We start from the raw sequence: 27,656 nt of genomic DNA, 5'->3' as shown, positions 1-27,656 counted from the left end.
AGATTTGCTTTCCCAAAATGCAGCACCTCGCATTTATCTGAATTAAACTCCATCTGCCACCTCTCAGCCCATTGGCCCATCTGGTCCAGATCCGATTGGAATCTGAGGTAACCCTCTTCACTGACCACTACACCTCCAATTTTGGTGTCATCTGCACACTTACTAACTGTACCTCTTATGCTCCCGTCCAAATCATTTATGCAAATGACAAAAGTTATTTAACAAAATTGCATATATTTTTGTAATGGCCACACAGTAATGAAGTTAGTAATGTAATACAGCTACTCAAAACAGAAGGAGATAGAAGACTGGGGAACTGCAGGCCAGACAGCTGCACATCGTTTTTTGGATAAATAGTTGTAGTTATACAGCACAGAAACAGACCCTTCAGTCCAATTTGTCTGTGCTGACCAGATATCCTAAACTGAAAGGACATAGAACAGAACATTACAGCGCAGTACAGGCCCTCTGCGCTGACCTGTGAAATAAATCTGAAGCCCATCTAACCTCCACTATTCCATTCTCGTCCATATGTCTATCCAATGATCATTTAAATGCCCTTAAAATTGGCCAGTCTACAACTGTTGTAGGCAGTGCGTTCCACGCCCCTACTACTCCGAGTAAAGAACCTACCCCTGACATCTGTCCTATATTCAAAGTTTGTGAGAAGATTTGTAGCTTGGTGCTCGTTGTTGTGGTCTTGTTCGCCCAGCTGGGAATTTGTGTTGCCGATGTTTCATCCCCTGTCTAGGTGACATCCTCCGTGCTTGGGAGCCTCCTGTGAAGCACTTCTGTGTTGTTTCCTCTGGCATTTATAGTGGTTTGAATCTGCCGCTTCCGGTTGTCAGTTCCAGCTGTCCGCTGCAGTGACCAGTATATTGGGTCCAGGTCGATGTGTTTGTCGATAGAATCTGTGGATGAGTGCCATGCCTCTAGGAATTCCCTGGCTGTTCTGTTTGGCTTGTCCTATAATATTAGTGTTGTCCCAGTCAAACTCATGTTGCATGTCATCTGCATGTGTGGCTACTAAGGATAGCTGGTCGTGTCGTTTCGTGGCTAGTTGGTGTTCATGGATGCAGATCATCAGCTGTCTTCTTGTTAATCCCATGCAAGGACTGCACAAAACGCTACCATTTACCCAATACGCTGCATTCCTGTTACTCCTTCCAAAGTGAATCACCTCATACTTTTCCGCATTAAACTCCATTTGCCACCTCTTGGCCCAGTTCTGCAGCTTATCTATGTTGGTCTGTAACCTACAACATCCTTCTGCACTGTCCACAACTCCACTGACTTTAATATCATTTGCAAATTTACTGTGCTTTCTTTCTTTCTCATCTGTCTGTCTGAGAGTCTGTATAAACTCCATAAGTTTGTTTATCCACCCAATAAGTCTCAATATCCCCCATTGGTCTGACACTTCTCTCACCACACGAAGCACACTGGACCCCTGTGAACCCTATTATTGGAACACAGGTATCCGGGGAAGACTCTTCCTGATGGTCCACAACATCTGCGCTTTGGATTCCAGCACAACAGCTCTGAGCTGATGTTTGTGACATGGATACTTCCTGCTGAAATTGTCATCCAGGATTTTGGTGCTTTTCCACAAAGTCCCCTGATCTGCTGTTACAGGACAGAAGCTACACTGCTGTCCCTAACTAATCTTATTCATTTTAAGGTTGGTTAATGTCATAAGCTTTGTTATTTGGAAAAAAAAATACAATGGTATCCTCATCGTAAAAATATAAAGTACTCAATCTAACTTTAATTTGGAGAGTTTACTAAATAAAATTGCATTTAACTTGCCTTGCTCCCTCACTCGGTTCAGGACCAGCTCCACTCTCGCCCACTCTGGGCTCAGCCTTTCCTTTCTGTCAGCCCATTGCGTTGTGTGTCGTGATCCAGTCTCTTTGTGCTGAATATTTACTGGCTCTTGTCCTGTAGGTTTGTGGAGTCTCAGGGCCATCCTGAAAGTGATCCTGTTGTCCTGTGGCTGAATGGAGGACCTGGCTGCAGCTCCTTGGATGGGCTTCTAAATGAACATGGGCCCTTCTTGGTAAGCAAACAGAGACCTGGGGGCTGGGCCAATGGAAGATTCATGGATTTGGGAAGAGTTTGGGATTCTGCTGCGAAACCTGTGGGATGAGCTGATCAGGTAGATGTTAACCCTCAATGAGCTCGTGTCAGTCAGTGGATTTCCCTCGTCTGTGCCGGGCTGGTTACATCTGGCAAATTTCCAATTTGTCTCCAAACTGCAATCTCAGGGAAGTTTGGGAGATGGAGTTAATGGGATAAGCATCAGCTAGGTTCTTGAAGCCTCACTAGGTCAGCAGCAGAACAATCATGGAACCCAACCAAAGGTTCATAGACTGGTTCCAGAGGTGAGGGGTTTATTTTATGAAGAGAGATTGAACGGATAGGCCGACACTCTGTGGAGTTTAGAAGAATGAGAGGAGATCTCATTGAGGGATGGAAGATCATAAAGGGGGTTGATAGAGTCGGCATAGGTTGTTTCCTCATTTGGGGGCAATCTAGAATGAGGGCATTGTTTAAAATCTGCTACCCCTTATCCTAAAACACACATGAGAAATTACTTCATTCGAAGGGTTGTAAATCTGTGGGATTCGCTGCTAGAGTGTGCAGTGGATGCTGGGACTTGATTGGATTTGATTTATTATTGTCACATGTACCAAGATACAATGAAAAGTATTGTTTTGCGTGCTATCCAGGCAAATCATACCTTACATTAGCACATCAGAGTAATAGAACAGAATGCAGAATATAGTGTTAAAGCTGCAGAGAAAGGTCAACTCTAATATGAGACTTATGAACAGTCCTCTCATAACAGCGAGCTGCTCTTGAACCTGTTGGTATGTTTTCAAACTTTCTGCCCAATGGAAGTGAGTGTAAAAGGGCTGGGAGGGTCTTTGATTATGTTGACTGTTTTCCTGTGGCAGCAGGAAGTAAGACATTGGGTAACAGTAGGGAGGAGATAGATTTATTAATGGATTGAAGGCTAATGGAGAGTGGGCAGGAAAGCAGAATTGAGTCAGAAATGACCAATCATGATCGTATTAAATGGCGGAGTAGGCTGACTGGCCTAATCCTACATAATGATCTGATGTAAATGTGATGTTGTCTGAGATGAAGAACCGTCAAGGACGATTGCCTTAGTGGAGATAGGGCTGAAGAAGGGCTTATGCCCGAAACGTCGATTCTCCTGTTCCCTGGATGCTGCCTGACCTGCGCTTTTCCAGCAACACATTTCCAGCTCTGATCTCCAGCATTTGCAGACCTCACTTTCTCCTCCTTAGTGGAGATAGAGGAAGTCAGACTATTGAGCTAATGTGGTGGTAACAAAAAGCCAGGGAACTATAAACCAGTGAGCCTGACATTGGTGATGTGTAGGTTTTTGGAGGGAATCCTGAGGGACAGGATTTACATGTATATGGAAAGGCAAAGACTGATTAGGGATAGTCAACATGTCTTTGTGCGTGGAAAGTCATGCCTCACTTAGGGGCGACACGGTGGCTCAGTGGTTAGCACTGCTGCCTCAGCGCCAGTGACCCAGGTTCAATTCCCGCCTTGGGCAACTGTCTGTGTGGAGTTTGCACATTCTCCCTGTGTTTGCGTGGGTTTCCTCCGGGTGCTCCGATTTCCTCCCACAGTCCTAACATGCAGGTTAGGTGAATTGGCTGAGCTAAATTGCCCGCAGTGGTAGATGCATTAGTCAGGGGTAAATGTAGGGGAATGCGCCTGGGTGGGTTGTTCTTCGGAGGGTCAGTGTGGACTTGTTGGGCTGAAGGACCTGTTTCCACACTGTAGGGAATCTAATCTAATCTAATCTAATTTGAATGTTTTTGGTGAAGTAACAAAAGGATTGAGGAGGGCATGGTGATGGATGTGATCTATATGGACTTCAGTCAGATGTTTGACAAGGTTCATCATGGTAGACTGGTTAGCAAGGTTAGATCTCATGGAGAGCTAGCCATTTGGATGCAGAACTGGCTCGAAGGTAGAAGACAAGAGGCTGACGAAGTGAGAGTTGCCTTTCAGACTGGAGGCCTGTGACCAGCGTGTGCCACAATGATCAATCCTGGGTCCACTGCTTTTTTTCATTTATGTAGATGATTTGGATGTGAACATAGGTATAGTTAGCAAGTTTGCAGATGACACCAAAATTAGACTGTAGTGGAGAGGGAAGAAGGTTACCTCGGAGTACAACAGGATCTTGATTGGATGATCCAATGAGCCGAGGAATGTTGAATGAAGTTTAATTTAGATAAATGTGAGGCACTGCATTTTGGAAAGGTAAATCAGGGATGCACTTGTACACAATGGTAAGATCCTGGGGAGTGTTGCTGAATAAAGAGACCTTGGAGTGCAGGTTCATCGTTCCTTCAATGTACAATCACAAGTAGATAGGATATTGAAGGCGGTGATTTTTTTTTATGCTTTCCATTATTTGACAGTGCACTGAGTACAGGAGTTGGGCAGTCATGCTCTGGCTGTACAGGACATTGGTTAGGCCACTTTTGGAACATTGTGTGTGGTTCTGGTCTCCCTCCTTTTGGAAGGATGTTTGTGAAACTTGAAACGGTTCATAAAAGATTTACAAGGATGTTGCCAGGATTGGAGCTACATGGGGGAGTTTGGGATATCTGGTCGGCATGGACAAGTTGGACCCAAGGGTCTGTTTCTGTGCTGTATATCTCTGACTCTAACTTAGCGATGGGTGCACTGGAATGGTTTAGGGTGGACTTCAAGCAACACTGACCTGTGCAAATATAGAGAGAAAATGGATCTAAATGCGTGAAGTTCCACATTGGAGGAAGGCTAACTTTGACGGTATTAGGCAAGAATTTTCAAAAGCCGATTGGGGGAAGAATGTTCGCAGGTAAAGGGACGGCTGGAAAATGGGAAGCCTTCAGGAATGAGATAACGAGAATCCAGAGAAAGTATATTCCTGTTAGGGTGAAAGGAAAGGCTGGTAGGTATAGGGAATGCTGGATGATTAAAGAAATTAAGGTCTTGGTTAAGAAAAAGAAGGAAGCATATAAGGTATAGAAAGGATAAATCATCTAAATCCTTTAGAGTATAAGGACCGTAAGAGTATACTCGAGGTAAATCAGGAGGGCAAAAACGGGACATGAGATAGCTTTGGCAAATAGAGTTAAGGAGAATCCAAAGGGTTTTTACAAATACATTAAGGACAAAAGGGTAACTAGGGAGAGAATAGGCCCCCTCAAAGATCCTGATTCCTGATGAAGAGCTTTTGCCCGAAACATCGATTTTACTGCTCCTCGGATGCTGCCTGAACTGCTGTGCTTTTCCAGCACCTCTAATCCAGAATCTGGTTTCCAGCATCTGTAGTCATTGTTTTTACCCCTCAAAGATCAGCAGGTTGGCCTTTGTGTGGAGCCACAAAAAATGGGAGAGGTACTAAATGAGTATTTTGCATCTGTATTTACTGTGGAAAAGGATATGGAAGATATAGACTGTAGGGAAATAGATGGTGACACCTTCCAAAATGTCCAGATTACAGAGGAGGAAGTGCTGGATGTCTTGAAACGGTTAAAGGTGGATAAATCCCCAGGACCTGATCAGGTGTACCCTAGAACTCTGTGATTGCTGGGCCTCTTGCTGAGATATTTGTATCATCGATAGTCACAGGTGAGGTGCCGGAAGACTGGAGGTTGGCAAACGTGGTGCCACTGTTTAAGAAGGGTGGTAAGGACAAACTGGGGAACTATAGACCAGTGAGCCTGATGTCGGTGGTGGGCAAGTTGTTGGAGGGAATCCTGAGGGACAGGATGTACATGTATTTGGAAAGGCAAGGACTGATTAGGAATAGTCAGCATGGCTTTGTGCATGGGAAATCATGTCTCACAAACTTGATTGAGTTTTTTGAAGAAGTAACAAAGAAGATTAATGAGGGCAGAGCAGTAGATGTGATCTATATGGACTTCAGTAAGGCATTCGACAAGGTTTCCCATGGGAGACTGATTAGCAAGGTTAGATCTCATGGTAAAAGGATGAACTAGCCATTTGGATACAGAACTGGCTCAAAGGTAGAAGACAGAGGGTGGTGGTGGAGGGTTGTTTTTCAGACTGGAGGCCTGTGACCAGTGGAGTGCCACAAGGATCGGTGCTGGGTCCACTACTCTTTGTCACTTAAATGATTTAGATGTTGCCAAGCGTTGGAGGATTTGAGCTGTAGGGAGAGGCTGCACAGGCTGGGGCTGTTTTCCCTGGAGCATCGGGAGGCTGAGAGACATGGATAAGATAAATAGACCAGTCTTTTCCCCGGGATGGGGGAGTCCAGAACTACAGAGCTTAGGTTTAGGCTGAGGGGGAAACATTTTAAAAGGGACCTAAGGGGCAAGTTTTTTCATGCAGTGGGTGGTACATGTATGGAATGAGCTGCCAGAGGAAGTGGTGGAGGCTAGTATAATTACAGCATATAAAAGGCATCTGGATGGATATATATGAATAGGAAGGGTTTGGAGGGATAAGGGCTGGGTGCTGGCAAATGGAACGGGATTAGTTTGGGATATCTGGTCGGCATGGACAAGTTGGACCCAAGGGTCTGTTTCTGTGCTGTATATTTCTGAATCTAACTTAGCGATGGGTGCACTGGAATGGTTTAGGGTGGAGTTCAAGCAATACTGACCTGTGCAAAGTCCCAAATATAGAGAGAAAATGGATAGGATAAATAGACAGTCCTTTCCCTGGGGTCGGGGAGTCCAGAACTAGAGGGTATAGGTTTAGGGTGAGAGGGGAAAGATATAAAGAGACCTAAAGGGCAACGTTTTCACACACAGGGTGGTATGTGTATGGAATGAGTTACCAGAGGAAGTGGTGGAGGCTGGCAACATTTAAAAGGTATTTGGATGGGTATATGATTAGGAAGGGTTTGGAGGGATATGGGCCGGGTGCTGTGAGGTGGGATTAGATTGAGTTGGGATATCTGGTCAGCATGGACAGGTTAGACCGAAGGGTCCATTTCTGTGCTGTACATCTGTGACTTTATGATTCTATGAAACAGGAGCATGATCTGTCTTGGGTCCCCTTTCTTTATTGACTGAGAGATTAGAAATTCTTCACCTAGAATATACTCAACCATGGAGCATTTGTTGTCCCCAAAGATTCACAAACCTTTGACATCTTTCCCTCTGCAGACGTTGCCCAAACCCTGCTGAGCGAGTTTCTCCAGCGTGCTCTCTTTTTGTTTTAAAAGTGCAGGCCTGTTAAGCTGCTCAACTTTCCAACTGAGGAAAGGAAAAGGTTTTCACCTCATTGATCGCATTGATGTTTTCTGTACCCTGACACAATGACATTGCAAGTTCCTCTAACAGGATACTGGTGATCTTTATGTAAATGTGCCAGGTGTTTAACATGTAACTGGGTCTCCAAGACGATGGATCCATTTGAAAAGATATCTTTCAGCTAATATTGGCAAACCACTGCTCAATCCCACTATTGCCCTCAGTACTGAATAAACTGATTCAATATTGTTTACTTTGTAGATCCAACCAGATGGGAAGACACTTCAATATAATCCTTATTCCTGGAATCTGGTATGTATTCTTTTCCATTGCAAGTGTTTTTTTTTGGCTGTCCTTTAATTGGTTTTTAATGAGCTTTTGTCTCTCTCTCTTCTGCTTCTCCCCTGAAACGCAAAGGAATGAGGAAATTTTCTGCAAGATATCCATATAACTTCATCCCTTTGGCCCCAGTATCACTGAGGAGCTGGAGAAGGTCATTAAGGTCCCTCCAGCTGGATCACGTCTGACCATGTACCTCAACGATCTGTTGCCTCACTATCCCTATATTCCTTGCTATTATTAGCAACTAGAAATTTATCTCTTTCTGTAAAGAAACATAGAAACTCCACCACCGAGTTTCGATGTATTTGTGGATAATCCCCTTCTCAGTGAAATATCTGAGGAGCTGTGTCCAAATCTGAACATTATATTTCTAGACACAATCTGTACAAGGCAAATTAAGCACAATTTCCGCTGCTTTGGCTTTTATTTCAAGAGGATTGGATTCAATGACAGAGAAATCTTTGATTAGTTTTGGTTCATATTTATTCATTTTCAATGATATTTGGACACTCCAATCAATTTGCCTTCCCATAACCTTGCTCTCTGATACTTTGTTTATAAAGTGCTCAGATTGACTTACCTTAGATCCAGAGGAGAGAATTTCCTGCTTTCCCACACTGAACTCTAGTAACTATTGGTTTACCCATTGACTGACATATGAATCCTATCCAGTGGAAATTGGAAAAGAGAATTTTCTGACTGGGGCACTTAGAAACATGCGGATTTTCTAAATGGGAGGAAGGCCAATTTTGATGGTATTAGACAGCACCTTGATTGGGTGAGGCTGTTCACAGGGATGGTTGGAAAGTGGGAGGCCTTTAAGAATGAGATAATGAGTTCCAAGATACTATCACCCTGTTAAGGTGAATGGAAAGCCTGGTAGGTGTAGGGAATGCTAGATGACGAGAGAAATTGAGGCTCTGGTCAACAAAAAAGGAAGAGGCTTATGTCAGCTATAAACAGTTAGGATTGGGTGAATCTGTAGAAGAGTATAGGGGCAGTAAGGTGCATAGTTCCTTGAAAGTGGAGTCTCAGGTAGGTAGTGGTGAAGAAGGTGTTTGCCATGCTTACCTTCATTAAATTCCTGAAGAAGGGCTCATGCCCGAAACGTCGATTCTCCTATTCCTTGGATGCTGCCTGCCCTGCGCTTTTCCAGCAACACATTTTCAGCTCTGATCTCCAGCATCTGCAGTCCTCACTTTCTCCTAGAGGATTTTAACCTACTGTGAATCCTCTTGCAAGGATGCCTTCCTTGAAGAAGCTGTCTTCCTCTACAATTCCTGAAGAAGGGCTCATGCCCGAAATGTCGATTCTCCTGCTCCTTGAATGCTGCCTGACCTGCTGCGCTTTTCCAGCAACACATTTTCAGCTCTTACCTTCATTAGTCACAACATTGGGGATAGGAGTTAGGATATCATGTGGCTGCAGAAGACATTGGTCAGGCCACTTTTGGAATACTGCATACAATTCTGGTCATTCTCCTATAAGGAAAGATGTTGTAAAACTTGAAAAGATTCAGAAAAAAATTTACAAGGATGTTGATTGGACTGGAGGGTTTGACCTAAAGGGAGAGGCTGAATAGGCTGTTTTTTTTTTCCCTGGAGCATTGGAGACTGAGGGCTGAGCCAAGAGGTTTATAAAATCATGAAGGGCATGGATATGGTGAACATCATAGGCCTTTTCCTAGACTTGGAGAGTCCAGTATTAGAGGGCATAGGTTTAAGGTGAGAGGGAAAAGATATTAAAAGGACCTGAAGGTCAACCTTTTCACGCAGAATGTGGTACATGTATGGAGTGAGTTACCAGTGGAAGTGGTGGAGTCTGTACAATTCCAATTCCATCTGGATGGGCACATAAATAGGAAGAGCAAACCTAAAGGGTAAAGGGATATAGGCCAAATGGGACTAGTTCAGATTGGGATGTCTGGTTGATGTGGATGCGTTGGACCGCAGTGTCTGTTTCTGTGCTGTATGACTCTTGACTCATAGTCACTAACCAGGATCTTGTTCTTCTCTATGTCAACTGACTAAGTAGACTGTGCAACCATTAGTCTGTCCTTTCACTTGGTTACTTATTCTGCTTTAACAGTGTATAACGAACCATGTTTCCATCACAGATTGCAAATGTGCTGTATCTTGAGTCGCCAGCAGGAGTTGGATTCTCCTATTCTGATGACCAGCAGTACAAAACCAATGATACTGCGGTAAGACTGTTGGGAGGGTGTGCTGGTTGGGGAGGATGAGAGGGAATGTGACAGCGAGAGTAAACTGTATAACTGGAACATAATCTCCCTCCTTTTTTATTTTGTTCTCCTTGTTATAATTTATCGCATTAATTGCTGTGTCTGCATTATAATTTCTTGTGATTCGTACAGGAAACACTCTGACCCCTGTGACAATGCTATCACTTTTAAAAAGGTTATTTTGTCGTTGGAGTTTTTTTTAATTGGAGAGGTCGTAAAGGCGGAGCTAACACAATATCTAGTTTAACAATGGAAGGGGTGTGGCCGGCTCTCCCAGTTCAGGTTTATTCTAGTTTTGATTTTTAGCCTTCGCAGTCGCAAGATGTGAGATACCAGGGAGAGGCAAACTTCTGTAAAGAATTCCTGACTTTTTTCTGAAATCTCTCTCTGGACGTTGTTCCCTCCTGCCTCTAAGAATGTTTGAATTTACCTTTTTTTGACAAGGGATGTGTTTATGGGATGTTACTGTATTAGAACAGTTCATTAGTAATAGTTGCTGTATTGGGTCACTTTTCTAATAGTTGAGTTATTCTAAATACTGCTTGTTTTTTGTCTTCAACTGTCGTGTTTAAATACAATCTGTTTTGCTTAAGTTGTTTGTTCAGTTGCATCACATCATGCCACATCTGCCTTTTAAATAAGAAAACGTTAGGGTCTAGGCTACCTTAAAATATTCATCATCATCCACCTGATGAAGGGGCAGCGCTCCAAAAGCTAGTGCTTCCAAATAAACCTGTTGGACTATAGCCTGGTGTTGTGTCAGGTTTAGTTTTTTTTTTGGTTCGTCCTGCCAAAATTAACAATTTCATGTTCTCCCACAATGCATTCGATTGCCACTTCTGTCTCAGTTATACTAGGGTTGGCAACCCTCCAGGATTGGCCTGGGTCTCTAGGAATCGAAGCTGGATCTCCAGAGCACTGTTGTGTGCAACAGTAGAGAAAAATCATAAAACAAAGGCCTGCTTTCTTTTAACATTTCTTCTCTATCAGACATAAACATTTTTAAAATTGGCACGATGCAGAGGGAAGAGAGAAAATCTAGTTGAATTGAGTTATTTGCTTTCTGATTGCTGGAGGAAGATTGTCAATTTATTGTCAAACTAGGCGGCTCAGTGGTTAGTGCTGCTGTCTCTCAGCAGCAGGGACTCAGGTTTGATTCCAGCCTTGGGTGACTGTGTCTGTTGAGTTTGTACATTCTCCCAGTGTCTGTGTGGGTTTCCTCTAGGTGCTCCAGTTTCCACCCACAACCCAAAGATGTACATGTCCATGCTAAGTTGCCCCCTCGTATCCAGAGATGTGCAAGCTGGGTGAATTAGCCAGTAAATGAGAGGTTATGGGATAGAGTGAGATGTTCTTCAGAGGATTGGTACAGATTTGATGGGTCATAGTCATAGAGTACGGAAACAGGCCCTTCAGTCCAACTCATCCGCGCCAACCAGACATCCCAATCTGACCTAGTCCTATTGGCCAGCAATATGGCCCATATTCCTCTCAACCCTACCTACTCCTACCCATCCAGATGCTGTTTAAATGTTGTAATTGTACCAGCCTACACCACTTCCTCTGACAGCTTGTTCCATACATGCAACACTCCCTGCCTGAAAAAGTTACTCCTTGTGTCCTTTTTACATTGACCCTAGGAAAAGGCCTAGGATATTCACCTATCCATGCCTCTCCTGATTTTATAAACCTCTATAAATCTCTTCCCTAACTATAGGGATTCTATGACTACTGACTGGAGCCTGGCCATGACACACAATCTCCAGGAATTGATTTCATCACAGTTGGCAACTCGAAATGGTGCCATCATTTTGCCTGTTACAACCTCTACCAATAGGTGGGAATGGGAAAGAGGCAGTCTGACCTGAAAGTCTTTTTCACGTGGTTGCAGTTTGAAGCTATCTTGTTTAGCTAGTCTGCTGCACACTCCCGACAGGTGGGCTATGTGACTAGACCTCTCCCACTTGCCCTTCTACCCCCTCACATCCCTCCTATCCATGAAGAAGCAAATCCCAGGACCAATAGGGGAATATAAATCCTGGAAAATTCCTTCATAACACCTTCTGGTGTTCAAAACGAGGCTTGGAGATCATGGATCAAATGTCCAGTCTAGTCACACTCTGGTACAGTTGAATTGCCTCACCCTGGTCCCCAATCTTTAAAACTGGTATCTCTCAATCTCAAACAATCTCTCAATAGTTCTTGTGATTTTATCTAAATCTCTTCCCTTCAATTCGTCCAGAGTAAATGGATGAAGCCTATTGGATTAGACTTTAAAACTAGGAATCTTAATTCCCCATTGGACTTGAATTGACGGTCTTTGCAGCTGTCTCTAGAACCGCATTAGTGTGGAAGCAGGACATTTGGCAGATTGAGTGCACACTGACCCTCTGAAGACCATCCCACAGAGACCTACCCCGGTCTCTGTATTTCCCATGGCTGATCCACCTAGCCTGCACATCCCTCTACATCTTTGGCATGGCCAGTCCATTTAACCTGCACATCTTTGACTGCGGGAGGAAATCCAACCACCCAAAGAAAGCTCACGCACATAGGGCCAATGTACAAATTCCACACAGTCGCCTGAGGGTTGAATCAAACCCTGGTCCCTGACACTTTGAGCCAGCAGTGTTAACCACTGTGCTGCCTTTATCCTGGTGTAGAAATAAATAATAATTTCTTTCCCATGTTCATTCAAGTCACAAAGTTGATCATGGGGTAATTTACAAGTGCTGTCATTTTCAGTTATGCTGGGCCTGTTTATTTTTACACCAAGGTTTCCCAGACTGTAAGTTGTGACCCTCGCTGGGATCATCACACTCTGATGTAGTGATGTCTGTTTGCAATGGGGCTCCAACTCTAACAGTCCACAACCTCCAGGTTTTTAAAAATCCTGCACATCCTTTAACCAATGTGTGAGGCCTCTTGCCTGACATAATAGGCCAGAACCTGTCCACAAGAGAAACTAATGGGAGGTAGCTGCATACTTTAAAAGTCCAATCAGTTAAATGTACTGTACTCACCCTCACCCCCTCACCACTGTCACAGGTCACTGATTCCCTTCCCTTATGCCCTGCCTCTGAAAGGCATTTTCCCCTGCCCCCACTCCCAACCACCACCTACGAACATCTCCCCCTTCCACCACCACCACCCCCCACTGCCTACAGGTGTCTCCTCCCTCCCCTACCACCTACAGGTGTTTCTCCTGGCCCCTTTACCCATCTCCTGCCTTGGGTTGGGGGATCTCAGCGTCTTGCAGTCCCATGATAGGGGTCACAATAAGACTGGTTGAGTTCTGCCTTACATCATGTTTAATGTGGACCCAAATGAATCCTCTATCTGTACTGATGGAACGTTGTATTTCTCTCTATCTCCCCACCATGTTTCTCCTCTTTCAGGTTTCATTCAATAACTACCTGGCTCTGAAGGAGTTCTTCCGTCTGTTCCCTGAATACAGCAAGAATAGTTTCTACATCACAGGGGAGAGCTATGGAGGGATCTACGTGCCAACACTGGCAGAGCGTGTTATAACAGACAGCAGCATCCGTTTTCAGGTGGGGAGCTGCACGATGAAAAATCATAAAGAAAATGCCAGATGGTTTCAAGTCGGGCAGGAATAGTGGAGGGGGCTGCAGGGAGGTTGGGAATCCCAGTCAATGCCGCATGTTAGTGACTCGTTTTGTCTCTGTAAATGGCTCCATGTGCAGTGTTTGGTTTTTGTTTAATCAGAAAAGGGGAAGTGGGGTGTGTCAACATCCTGATGGGAGTATCCTTTGTTGGTAAAATGTCAGAATTCAACACTGTTTCAAAATAAAATCCTTTTGAGTTTTCAAGAGCCAATGTTTACCTCCAACTAACTTCACTATTTAAAAACAGGCTCTCTGCTTGTTGCTGTTTGTGGGATCTTGCTGTGCATTATTGGACTGCCTATTTCCTACGTTACAACAGTTACTATACAGACGGTTCTGCTATAATGCGTGTTTCTTCAACACGCATTCGTTTTTAATGTGATTGAAGAATTTAGACTGTTGTTTGTAAAATGCGAAGGTCCTTGCCTGAATTGGCTATACTGTGATTCCTGCCCCATCAGTTTAAGTAGCGCAGCTATTGAGCAATCAGTCAGGGGTAAATGTAGAGTAATAGTGTATGGGGATGGGTCTGAGTGGGTTACTCTTTGGAGGGTCAATGTGGACTTATTGGGCCGAATGGCCTGTTTCCACACAGTAGGGATTCTGATGCTAACATCTATGGTGAATTTTCTTAACACTGGATTGCACGAGAACAAAAGTAACTACATCTCAAAAGCACTTTGGAACATCCTGAAATCAAAAGCATTCAGTCTTCTTTGTTTCACTTGAGGAAATCCCACAATTGTATGGTGTGGGATCATAGGAGTCCAGGCCAGAATTTATTATCATCCTGACTCCGCCTGGTGAAGGTGATTTCCAAGAGTTTTCCTTCATTGTGATTGTGTTTTACTGGAGGATACAATGTACGGAGGTTTAGTAATTATTGGCATCAGACCAGCAACCAGATTACAATTCTACCATGACAAATTGAGGGTGGATTTATGGAATGGAAACAAGCTCTTGGGTTGTTATGAAATAATCTCCTTCAGGGAATAAATCTGCTCCTTAAGCTGGTCTGGTTTACATGTGACTCCAGTCCCACACCACAAGGCGAATGCTCCTAGCGTTTAAATGTGCACTCGTGTTGCCAAGTGCTGGAAAATTAGAATAATAATAAGAAAATTTAGAATTGTTTTTGACTGGCACAGACTCAATTGGCCAAAGAGTTCTACAGCACAGAAAAAGACCCTACAACTCTACAATATCCTAAAGGCAATCAATGCTGCTTTCTCAGTGTAGTTTCATCTGAAGAACAAATCTGATTTAAATTCTACATTTCATTTCCTCACTGCCTCAATTCTACCATAATCTGGGCTCAATCCCTCAGGGTATTTCTCCACTATCCAATAACCGTGAGATTGGAAGTTGTCTTGGTTCTCTCATCCAGACCAACATTCCATGCAAATAGCTGGCCTGTGTGCTTTAATGTCCTGATGAAGGGCTCCAGCCCGAAATATCGATTCTCCCACTCCTCGGATGCTGCCTGACCTGCTGTGCTTTTCCAGCAACACACACTCAACTCTGATCTCCAGCATCTGCAAACCTCACTGTCTCCTGGTTTGATGTGCTAGTGGTGAAAATGTGTTGCTGGAAAAGCGCAGCAGGTCAGGCAGCATGCAGGGAACAGGAGAATCGACGTTTCGGGCATAAGCCCTTCTTCAGGAATGTGCTAGTGGGTCAGATTATCAGGCATGGCTCCAATTGTGAACAGTGGCTTTCTAAATCCGCTTGGATTTGATAATGTTTTCAGGGCAGCCTAGTCAAAGCATTTAACAGGATTGGGTAGAAGAGATGCAGAAAAACTATTTGCTGTTGTAGGGGAATGAACCAAAGAGTTAGTTCACCCTGTATGAAGCCTTCATCCTACCTGAAGGCAGTGGAAATCCGGAACATTCTCCGTTAGAGGCTATGGGCGTTGAGATGTTAGTTAAGGATGCAGAGCGTATAGAGTAAAGGTGAGTACGTGGTTTTAGAGAGGATTGGTCATGATTGAATAGAATGGGGACTAATCGATCTCCCAGTTCTTTTGTTCCATCATAATATTAATGTTGCTTTTTCAGGGAATGGCTGTTGGAAATGGATTATCAAGCTGGGAATATAATGACAACTCTTTGGTTTACTTTGCTTTCTACCATGGGCTGTTGAGATCCACGTAAGTAGGAACAACTCTAATTTTGAGCCTTGAGCTATGCTCTGTGTGGGAGGGTTTTGCTGCTGTTGAGAGTTCAGGGCACCAGGGGGAGCAGGTTTACCAAATGTCCTGCAGCATTTGAAATGCAGGTCTTGTTTAAATGTTGCCTTCTATTGGTTTGGGCTATTGTGCATTGGGATTAATAGGTGGAGGCCTGAAGAAAGAGCAGGGTTAAATCTAATTGAGGATAGAAACCGAGGAGAAATTCAGGCTGACAGCATCTGTAGAGAGAAAGAACATCGAATGGTACAGTACAGGCCTTTTGACCCTCAATGTTGTGCCAACTTTTATCCTAATCAAGGATCAAACTGACCTACATACCCTACATTTTACTATTACCCAAGTGCCTATCCAAGAGTCACTTCAATGTCCCTAATGTATCTAACTCTACTACCACTGCTAGCAGTGCATTCCATGCACCCACCACACTCTGTAAAAAAACCTACCACTGACATCTCCACTAAACCTTCCTCCAATCACCTCAAAATTATGACCCCTTGTGATGGCCATTTCCACCCTGGGAAAAAGTCTCTGGCTATCCACTCTGTCTATGCCTCTCATCATCTTGTACACCTCTATCAAGTCACCGCTCATCCTTCTTTGCTCGAATGAGAAAAGCCCTAGCTCTCTCAACCTCCACTCCAGGCAGCATCCTGGTAAATTTCTACATCATCTCTAAAGTTTCCACATCCTCCTGATAATGAGGCGACCAGAACTGAACAAAATATTCCAAGTGTCGTCTAACCAGGGCTTTACAGAGCTGCAATATAACCTTGCAGCTCTTAAACTCAATCTCCCTGCTCATGAAAGCCAACGCACCATAATGCCTTTTTAACAATCTTGGGTTGCCACCAACTTGGGTGGCAACTTTTGAGGGAACGTGGATCCCAAGATTCCTTTGTTCCTCCACACTGCCAAGAATCCTGCCTTTAACCCTGTAATCTGCATTCAAATCCAACCTTCCAGATGAATCACTTCACACTTTTCCAGGTTGAACTCCATCTGCCACTTCTCAGCGAAGCGCTGCTTCCTGTCGATGTCCCGTTGCAACCTACAACAGCCCTTCACGCTATCCACAGCTGCTCCTACCTTTGTCATCGGTAAACTTAATAACCCACCCTTCCCCTTCCTCATCCAAATAATTTATAAAAATCACAGAGCAGCAGTCCCAGAACCGAGCTCTGTGGAACACCACTGGTCACCAAGCTCCAGGCTGAATGCTTTTCATGTACTCCTACCTTCTGTCTTCTATGGGTCAGCCAATTCTGTATCCAGAACGCCGGGTTACCCTGTATCCCATGCCTTACTTTCTGAATGAGCCTACAACAGGGAATCTTATCAAACACCTTGCTAAAATCCATATACACCATATCCACTTCTCTACCTTTTAATCAGTGTGTTTTGTCACATCTTCAAAGAATTCAATAAGGCTTGTGAGGCATTACCTGCCCCCTCAAATCATAAATCCTGTCTCTCAGAATCCTCTCCAATAATTTGACCATCACCGATGTAAGAAACAGTTATGTTTCAGAGCTGACCCTTCATGGAGCTAAGGAAACTGGGAACTTGTTGCACTCCATTCTCAACGCTCCAAGCCTAACATTGTCACTAACATATGCTGCAATTTGATGTTTGCAGTTATTTCATAGAATCATCATAAAATCCCTCAGGTCATTCAGCCCATTGAGTGCACTCCAACTCTCCAAAGAGCAACCCACCCAGTGTTACGACAAGGGGTAAACCCCTCTGCCATTTTAAACCCAGCACGCAGAAGCTCACCTCCCGCCGGAATCTGTTAAATTTTTGAGACGCAAAGAACTGTCCCAGATCTCACTATTTAAAGTAAAAAGTAACAATTTTATTCTTTAAGTCCAAAAGAGAACATTAAAACAACAAATATTTACAACTCCTTTCTCTTAAACCTATCGTTTACCTCTCATTCTACAATACTGGTCTGATTGTTTTTTTATTTGTAATTCTTTTTTTAAAAAGCCCCAGGTTTACAAAAAAAATTATCATGTTTTCAAAACCAGCCAGCTTTGTCGATTCTCCTCGGTCGTTTTCTTTCGGTCCTCTGCTGCACAACTTTTCTTACGGACAGCTATCTCTCAGAGAGCTAGTTGGCTAGGAGTCTGTACTTGGTACAATTTGCAGTTCTCCCCCAACTATTCAAAATGGCCGATTTTATACCCCAAAACGTCGGATCATTTCGTTGGTTTGATGTCCTCCCAAACAGTACAATTCAAATTTGATTGGATTTTGGTATGTGGGGCATAATTTAAAGTGGCCAGATTTGAATTTGTTTTTGTTTTATGGCAACACAACTCCAGCTGTTTGTTTCAACCAAATGTTACATTGTTAAATTGGTCAGCGCACTCTGCTTTCGATCAGTCCTTGCTAGTTTCGCTCTCGCTCTCGAAGGTACAGTACACATCTACACCTTCATAACACCAGACCCACACTATTCCCATAACCCTGCATTTACCATGGCTAATCCACCTAGCCTAAACACCCCTGGACCCTATGAGCAATTTCCCATGGCCAATCTACCTAACCTGCACATCTGTGGACTCTGGGAGGGATCCCACGCAGACACAGGGAGAACGTGCAAACTCCATACAGTCACCCAAGGCTGAAACTGAACCCGAGTGTCTGGTGCTGTGAGGCAGCAGTGCTAACCACTGAGCCACCGTGCCGCATTTAATCTTGGAGGTCAACTCTGCTTCCTCCTGCCTCCGCCGCCCCCCCCCCCCCCCCCCCCCCCCTCCCCGACTTCAATCTCACTGTCAAACATCAAGCCATTCTTTCCATGCCTGTCACTAACCAGCTGTTTTTCCTCCATGTCTTTCAAACCCCTCTCCCTCCTTCCCAAGATCCACAGGCAAAGCTTTGCTGGCAGCTCCTTCCTGCAGCTTGCTGCCCCCTCGCACAACTGGCTTCCTCCAGTCTGGAAGATCCTTCTCCCTTCATTCAGCCTCGTGAAGGCCCCCCCCCCCCCCCCCCCCCCCCCCCCCCATGAACGTCCCAGTAAAGTGATGGGAATAAAGCCATTTTGCAAAGAGCCGTGTAACTAACCTTACGTTTTTAAAAAAAAGAAAACGTCGCTGTTGCTTGAGGTGCTTGTTTCTTTGTTTTTGCCAGTGTTTTCACATATTCTTCAGTACAGGTAAATCAAATTCACTTGCCTCTTTGAAACGTCTTTATTGGACCTTGAGATCTTGTTCGGATTTTCCAAAATTTGAATAATTGCAGTTCTGCTGTAATTCTCTTGCAATAACTGATTAGTCTATTTGTTTTCCTGTTTACTTGCTGTCCCTGCATACTATTGCAATTCATTCACAAGGATACAGTATTTTAAATATCAGGAATAGAATATCCCTTTAAACGCCTACCAGCTTTTTTTCCCTAATGAGAGGTAAATACTGAATTTTGGAGGGCGACAGAAGTTAGAAAATGTATAAGCAAAGGAGCATCTTCCCCCAACTCTCCAAACTCTGTTCAATGCCACTATCAGCTACTCCTTCAGCAGAGACTTTGTAAAAGCCAGGTGATGGAAAACTTGGAATAGTGGATTTCATTTCAATGTTCTCCCTCCTCCCCTATTACACCCACTGCATCTGTGACTAAATGTTTAGACTTTGTTCTTCACGTGTTTCTTTTTCCAGACTGTGGGCTGAACTCCAGAAATTCTGCTGTTCTGAGGGAAAATGCAACTTCCATGACAATAAAGATGAGGACTGTCAGTTGAGGGTGAGTAGTGTTTCATATGCTCATTCAGTCATAATGGGTAACTTCAGCATCTGTGCTTCCTTGAGTTTCAGAGAATCATACACCACAAACAGCAGGAAGGAATGGAATTCATTAATACCTTCAAGATTTTTCCAAAGATCAGTAAGATTACGGCTGTTTTTCACATTAGCTTCATCATCTTGTCATGTCCCCCTCTCTTGCAGCTGAAAAACAAACTGATCAATCTGAGTATTGAATAAATGCAATGACTGAACAACCAGTCTTCTTTGATGGGGGGTCCCAAACATCCACACCTCCCTGAACAAATTTCTCCTCTTTAAACAATTGACCTTTTAGCATTATCTAAGCAGGACCTCTAGTTCCTGATGCTTCAGACAGGGGAAAGGCTCTGGGCAGCTCCCCTGTCAGAATTTTACCCATTTTAATCAAAACATTTCATTTTTCTTAAATCCAGACACCTTTTTTTTGGTCATAGGATGTGGTCGGTCAGATTAATTACCCACCAACAGCTGCCCTTGAGAATGTGATGGTGAGCTGTCGTCTTGAACTGCTGAAATCCATATGCTATAGGTAGACGTGCAATGCCCTTAGGGAGAGAATTCTAGGATTTTGACCCAGTGAAGGAATAGTGATAAATTCCCAAATAGGACGGTGAGTGGATTAGATTACTTAGTGTGGAAACAGGCCCTTCGGCCCAACAAGTCCACACCGACCTGCCAAAGCGCAACCCACCCATACCCCTACATTTAACCCTTCACCTAACACTACGGGCAATTTAGCATGGCCAATTCACCTAACCTGCACATCTTTTGACTGTGGGAGGAAACTGGAGCACCCGGAGGAAACCCATGCAGACACTGGGAGAATGTGCAAACTCCGCACAGTCAGTCGCCTGAGGCGGGAATTAAACCCAGGTCTCTGGTGCTGTGAAGCATTAGAAATAAGATGGATGAGCTTGAGGCTGTTTTGGAAATTGGCAGATACGATATTGTGGGGATAACTGAGACGTGGCTTCAAGTGGACAGGGCCTGGGAAATGAATATTCAAAACTATATGTGCTATCGTAAGGACAGACTGACGGGCAGAGGGGGTGGGGTGGCCATGTTGGTAAGGGATGATATTCAGTCCCTTGCGCGGGGGAGACCTAGAATCAGGGGATGTAGAGTCAGTATGGATAGAGCTGAGAAATTCTAAGGGTAAAAAGACCCTCTTGGGAGTTATCTACAGGCCCCCAAACAGTAGTCTGGATGTTGGATGTAAGTTGAATCAGGAGCTGAAATTGGCCTGTCACAAAGATGTTACTACAGTTGTTATGGGGGATTTCAACAGGCAGATAGACTGGGAGAATCAGGATGGTATTGGACCTCAAGAAAGAGACTTTGTGGAGTGCCTCCGAGATGGATTCTTAGAACAGCTGGTGTTGGAGCCTACCAGGGAGAAGGCAATTCTGGATCTGGTGTTGTGCAACGAATGAGAATTGATCAGGGACCTCGAAGTGAAGGAGCCATTGGGAAGTAGTGACCATAATACAATAAGCTTCAATCTACAATTTGAGAGGGCGAGCGTACAATCGGAAGTGACAATATTTCTGTTGAATAAAGGGAACTATGGAGCTATGAGGGAGGAGCTGGCCAAAGTTCAATGGTGCAATACCTTAGCAGGGATGACAGTGGAGGAACAATGGCAGATATTTCTGTGTATAATGCAGAAGTTGCAGGATCAGTTCATTCCAAAAAGGAAGAAAGATCCTAGGAGGAGGCATGGGTGGCTGTGGCTGACGAGGGAAGTTAAGAAACATATAAAGTTAAAAGAGAAAAAGTATAACATAGCAAAGATAAGTGGGAAAACGGAGGACTGGGAAGCTTTTCAAGAACAACAGAGGATTACTAAGAAGGAAATACGCAGAGAAAAAAATGAGGTATGAAGGTAAACTGGCCAAAAATATAAAGGAGGATAGTAAAAGCTTTTTTAGGTATGTGAAAGGCAAAAAAATGGTTAAGACTAAAATTGGGCCCTTGAAGACACAAACAGGGGAATATATTACGGGGAACAAAGAAATGGCAGAAGAATTGAATTGGTACTTCAGATCTGTGTTCACTGGGGAAGACACAAGCAATCTCCCTGAGGTAACAGTGGCTGAAGGACCTGAACTGAAGGGAATTTATATTTGCCAGGAATTGGTGTTGGAGAGACTGTTAGGTCTGAAGGTTGATAAGTCCCTGGGGCCTGATGGTCTACATCCCAGGGTACTGAAGGAGGTGGCTCGGGAAATCGTGGATGCGTTGGTGATTATTTTCCAGAGTTCGATAGATTCGGGATCAGTTCCTGCGGATTGGAGGGTGGCTAATGTTGTACCACTTTTTAAGAAAGGTGGGAGAGAGAAAGCAGGAAATTATAGACCAGTTAGTCTGAGCTCAGTGGTGGGAAAGATGCTGGAGTCTATTATAAAGGATGAAATTACGACACATCTGGATAATAGTAACAGGATTTATGAAGGGGAAATCATGTTTGACTAATCTTCTGGAATTTTTGAGGATGTAACTCTGAAGATGGACGAGGGAGATCCAGTAGATGTCATGTACCGGACTTTCAGAAAGCTTTTGATAAAGTCCCACATAGGAGGTTAGTGAGCAAAATTAGGGCGCATGGTATTGGGGGCAAAGTACTAACTTGGATTGAAAGTTGGTTGGCTGATAGGAAACAAAGAGTAGTGATAAACGGCTCCATTTCGGAATGGCAGGCAGTGACCAGTGGGGTACCGCAGGGATCAGTGCTGGGACCGCAGCTTTTTACAATATATATTAATGATATATAGAAGATGGTATTAGTAATAACATTAGCAAATTTGCTGATGATACTAAGCTGGGTGGCAGGGTGAAATGTGAGGAGGATGTTAGGAGATTACAGGGTGACCTGGACAGGTTAGATTAGATTACATTACAGTATGGAAACAGGCCCTTCGGCCCAACAAGTCCACACCGACCCGCCGAAGCGCAACCTACCCATACCCCTACATTTGCCCCTTACCTAACACTACGGGCAATTTAGCATGGCCAATTCACCTGACCTGCACATCTTTGGACTGTGGGAGGAAACCCACGCAGACACGGGGAGAACGTGCAAACTCCACACAGTCAGTCGCCTGAGGTGGGAATTGAACTCTGGTCTCTGGCGCTGTGAGGCAACAGTGCTAACCACTGTGCCACTGTGCTGCCCTGCATCTGACCACTCACCGTTAGGTGAGTGGTCAGATGCAGTTTAATGTGGATAAATGTATGGTTATCCACTTTGGTGGCAAGAACAGGAAGATAGATTACTACCTAAATGGAATCAATTTCGGTAAAGGAGCAGTACAGAGAGATCTGGGTGTTCTTGTACACCAGTCAATGAGGGTAAGCATGCAGGTACAGCAGGTAGTGAAGAAGGCTAATAGCATGCTGGCCTTCATAACAAGAGGGATTAAGTATAGAAGCAAAGAGGTTCTTCTGCAGCTGTACAGGGCCCCGGTGAGACTACATCTGGACTATTGTGTGCAGTTCTGGTCTCCAAATTTGAGGAAAGACATTCTGGCTATTGAGGGAGTGCAGCGTAGGTTCACAAGGTCAATTCCTGGAATGGCGGGACTACCTTACACTGAACGAATGGAGCGACTGGGCTTGTATACCCTTGAGTTTAGAAGACTGAGAGGGGATCTGATTGAGACATACAAGATTATTAAAGGATTGGACACTCTGGAGGCAGGAAACATGTTTCTGCTGATGGTGAGTGCCGAACCAGAGGACACAGCTTAAAAATACGGGGTAGACCATTTAGGACAGAGCTCAGGAGAAACTTCTTCACCCAGAGAGTGGTGGCTGTGTGGAATGCTCTGCCCCAGAGGGCAGTGGAGGCCCAGTCTCTGGATTCATTTAAGAAAGAGTTGGATAGAGCTCTCAAGGATAGTGGAATCAAGGATTATGGAGATAAGGCAGGAACAGGATACTGATTAAGGATGATCGGCCAAGATCATATTGAATGGTGGTGCAGCCTCGAAGGGCAGAATGGCCTACTCCTGCACCTATTGTCTATTGTGCCACCGTGCTGCCCACTTGGCTTTGAGAAGAAAATGCAGCTGTTTTCCCATATAGCTGCTGCACTTGTTCTTCTAGATGGAAGTGATTGTGTGTTTGGAAGGTGCTGTCTGAGGAGTCTTGATGAATTTCAGCAGTGCATCTTGTAAGTGGCACACACTGCTGCTACCTTCCATCTGTGGCAGAATGAGTGAACGTGGTGCCACTGAAGCAGGCCGCTTTCTCCTGGATGGTGTCGAGCTTCTTGAGTGATGTTGGAGCTGCACACATCCAGGTAATTGGGGAGTATTCCATCACACTCCTGACTTGTGCCTTGTGGATGGGGGATAGACCTCTGACTTGCTCTGGTAGCCACCGTGTTCAGTGGCAAGCATTGTGTGTTGCTGATAAGGTTGAAGCAGATGTCTCCTTATGACACCATTTCTCCCCACCCATCCCCCACCAAAAGAACACCCAGGAAACCATGTGATACTACTTGATTGATCCTACCAAAGTGGGAAAGTGTCACATTTTCACAGATCTGTCCAATTCCTTAATCAATCTATTTCTCTTCTCAGCCTCTTTACTCCTTGCTCACAGGTTACATTATTTATTCTTTCATGGGATGTGGGCATCATTGACAAGGCTGACATTTGTTGGCTGTCCCTACTTACCCTTGAACTGAGTTGACATTTCGGAGGGTAGCTGAGTCAATCACATTCCTGAGAGTCTGGAGTCACGTAGGCTGGAGTGGGTAAGGACAACTGACTTCATTCGTCAGTGAACCAGATGGGTTTTTATGATGATCACTGATGGTTTCATGATCAATTACTGATACTAGCTTTCAATTCCAGATGTGTTATTAATTTTGAATTTAATTTCCACCATTTGTTTGGGTTGAATTTGACTACGTATCCTCAGAATTCACCTGGATCCTTGGATTACTAGTCCAGTGGCATTACCACTATATCACCACCTTGCCTTCAGCTTTGTATTATCAGTAATCTCAGATCATTGTACATTTGCTCTTCCCATCCATAACATTATTGTAGATTGTAAATAGCAGGGGCTGAAGGATTGATCCTTGTGGCACCCCATTATTTACAAGTGTAAACACTATAAAAACCCATTTATTTCTCCTATATTCAATTGACAATCCATTCTAATATCCCCAATTCCAGGCGTTGTAACTTTGAGCTGTCGTCTCTTGTATGGCATGTTACGATCATGAGGCTAGAAGCCATTCAGCCTGTTGGGTGTACTCTGACATTCAGTGATATCGTGGCTGATCTGATCACCCTCTATTCCATTTTCCTACATTATCCCCATAAAACTCTATTCCCTTACCAATTCAAAATCTGTCTTGTCTCTGCCTTGGATATACTTAATGACCCAACCTCAACCTGCAGTAAAGAATTCCACAGAATTCATGCTATCTGAGAGAAGAAACTCGTTGTCATCTGCCTTAAATGTATGACCTAAGGTTATACCTGTGATCCTGGACTTGCCCACAACAGGAAACTATCGTTTTGCATCTACCCTGTAAAGTCCTTGAAGGATCTTGTACGTTCCGATAAGATTGCCTATCATTCTTCTCCATTCCAAACGGCACAGCTCAATCTACTCTATCTCTGTTGAGAAGACAGTCTTTCCATACCTGGGTTTAGTCTCGTGAACCTTCTCTGGACCGCCTCCAGTGCCAGCATATCTCTCTCTTTCCTTGGGTAAGGGATCCAGAACTGTTCGCAGTATTCCAGTCATCCCTGGTCCACCTCAGTAAATCTCTTCTGCACGTTCTCAGTGGTGCCCAGAATTGAACACACGACACTGGTTTATAAAAGCTTAACTCGCATTTGAACTCTTGCACTTTTTTTTTTCTTTCCAATAATATTGTTTCTCTGTGAAAGTTTTAATGCTCTCATGGTGGTCTGCAGCTGTGATTATACCAATCCTGTGGTGGTCCAGTTGCGGAGATTAACGGGTATTTTGAAGGGTAAACTATACAGAAATGAATATTGGAATATAGTTGTCTTACTGGCATGGGATAGATTTTTTTGGTTGTGAACTGCAATGCAGTAATTTCTGTTTCTTTTTCAGGTTAAAGAAGTGTCACACATCGTGTGGTCCTCTGGTCTGAATGTGTACAATTTGTATGCTGATTGTGTTGGAGGTGTGCCTGGTGAGATTCAGTAAGTTATCCAGGGGTGAGGAGACACTGCAGGGTGCTGCCATCTGAAAGATTTGGTGATGGCTGATGGTTGCGGTGGGAGAGGGAAGGTGACTTTAACAGAACCCTCGATCAGGGTGCAGGTAAGATCAGAGAATGTTTGATCCATGCCTCCATCAGCCTCCAAACCCACACCCTGTGGGGAAGACACTTCTTCTCCTTGACTTTCCTGCCTTCAAAACCCTGACACTTTATTGGAACTGAAAGAGACATTGACAGAGGCCGCCAACCCAGGTGAGAGTTTGCAGTGTTTTGTATTGGCTGCCTGTTGTAAGTGCTGCCAGGCAAATAAACAGGAACCAGACTTTGCCTGCTGAAAGTAAATATCCTGGCATTAAGATTAACCAGGTTCAGGAGGTTGGGCAGGGCTGCAAATTGCTGAGACCGTGGATTACGTGCTCTAATCCCTGTGAATAAAAGACCCTGTACATTGTTGCATTGTGGACAGAACCTGCACTGCACACGTGCACTTGGTTTTCAAATAGAAATCGGGGGCAAAGGTGGGGTTATCTCCTGCCTTCCCCACCCCGACCTGACCATCCAGTTAAAACCTTTTTCCTGCTCACTGTCACATACATTAATGTATTTTTGCACTTTCTAATTGTATTTGTAACCAACTCCAGGACTACATACAGCACCATGTTTATGTGCATCACCTCTCACCAGCCCTTGCTGAGGGGCTTTACTCTGCAACAAGGTGGCACTAGAGCAGTTTAAAGGAGGGCAAATGCCAGAAAATGAAAGGCAACATGGAATAAAAGCAAAATACTGTGGGATGTTGGAAATCTGAAACAAACGGCATCCTACAGAAACTCTCAGGTCATAGAGTTACAAATCACACAACACCAGGTTATAATCCAACAGGTTTAATTGGAAGCACTAGCTTTTGGAGCGACGCTCCTTCATCGGGGCAGCGCTCCAAAAGCTAGTGCTTCCAATTAAACCTGTTGGATTATAACCTGGTGTTGTGTGATTTGTAACTTTGTACACCCCAGTCCAACACCGGCATCTTCAAACCAGGTCATAGAGTCATAGAGATGTACAGCATGGAAATAGACCCTTCGGTCCAACTCGTCCATGCCGACCAGATATCCCAACCCAATCTAGTCCCACCTGCCAGCATCCAGCCCATATCCTTCCAAACCCTTCCTATTCATATACTCATCCAAATGCCTTTTTAAATGTTGCAATTGTACCAGCCTCCACCAATTCCTCTGGCAGCTCATTCCATACACGTACCACCCGTGTTGCCCCTTAGGTCTCTTTTATATCTTTCTCCTCTCACCCTAAACCTATGCCTTCTAGTTCTGACTCCCCAACCCCAGGGAAGAGACTTTATCTATTTATCCTATCCATGCCCCTCATGATTTTATAGACCTCTATAAGGTCACCCCTCAGCCTCTGATGCTCCAGGGAAAACGGCCCTAGCTTATTTAACCTCTCCTGTAGCTCAAATCCTCCAACCCTGGCAACATCCTTGAAAATCTTTCTCTGAACCTTTCCAAGTTTCACAACATCTTTCCGATAGGAAGGAGACCAGAATTGCACGCAACATTCCAACAGTGGCCTAACCAATGTCCTGTACTGCCGCAACATGAACTCCCAACTCCTGTACTCAAAACTCTGACCAATAAAGGAAAGCATACCAAACACCACCTTCACTATTCTATCTATTTGTGACTCCACTTTCAAGGAGCTATGAACCTGCACTCCAAGGTCTCTGTTCAGCAACACTCCCTAGGACCTTCCCATTAAATGTGGCAGAGTCTGTGGATAGAGTCACACTGGACTCAACATAAACTCTGTTTCTTTCTCCACATGAGAATTTAGTTTCTCCAGCATTCTGTGTTTGTAATGAATATCTCCTGCCTTGGTGTAAAGTGCTCAGAGACCATTCGAGGCAAATGGGTATATCTGAGTCAGAAAAGTATATCTGAGGTTGTAGAAACCCTTAG

The 27,656-nt window shown here is 44.2% G+C and overlaps 1 protein-coding gene across 1 annotated transcript in view; it reads left to right on the top strand.

The window, feature by feature from the left end:
* Positions 1-27,656, top strand: part of ctsa (cathepsin A) — a 52,098-nt gene that overhangs the window by 3,433 nt on the left and 21,009 nt on the right. The window contains exons 3-9 of the mRNA XM_043676989.2: positions 1,948-2,059; positions 7,533-7,583; positions 9,730-9,816; positions 13,254-13,409; positions 15,545-15,636; positions 19,341-19,425; positions 25,572-25,663. Coding sequence (XP_043532924.1) covers positions 1,948-2,059; positions 7,533-7,583; positions 9,730-9,816; positions 13,254-13,409; positions 15,545-15,636; positions 19,341-19,425; positions 25,572-25,663 — 675 coding nt within the window. The remainder of the gene's footprint in view (positions 1-1,947; positions 2,060-7,532; positions 7,584-9,729; positions 9,817-13,253; positions 13,410-15,544; positions 15,637-19,340; positions 19,426-25,571; positions 25,664-27,656) is intronic.

This window comes from Chiloscyllium plagiosum, unplaced genomic scaffold (assembly GCF_037043375.1).
Source record: "Chiloscyllium plagiosum isolate Xiang-an unplaced genomic scaffold, Cpla_swu_hap1 HiC_scaffold_15, whole genome shotgun sequence".
In the NCBI taxonomy this organism is placed as follows: domain Eukaryota; kingdom Metazoa; phylum Chordata; class Chondrichthyes; order Orectolobiformes; family Hemiscylliidae; genus Chiloscyllium; species Chiloscyllium plagiosum.
Note: the sequence above shows the minus strand (reverse complement) of the source record. Positions and strands in the feature narration are given on the sequence as shown.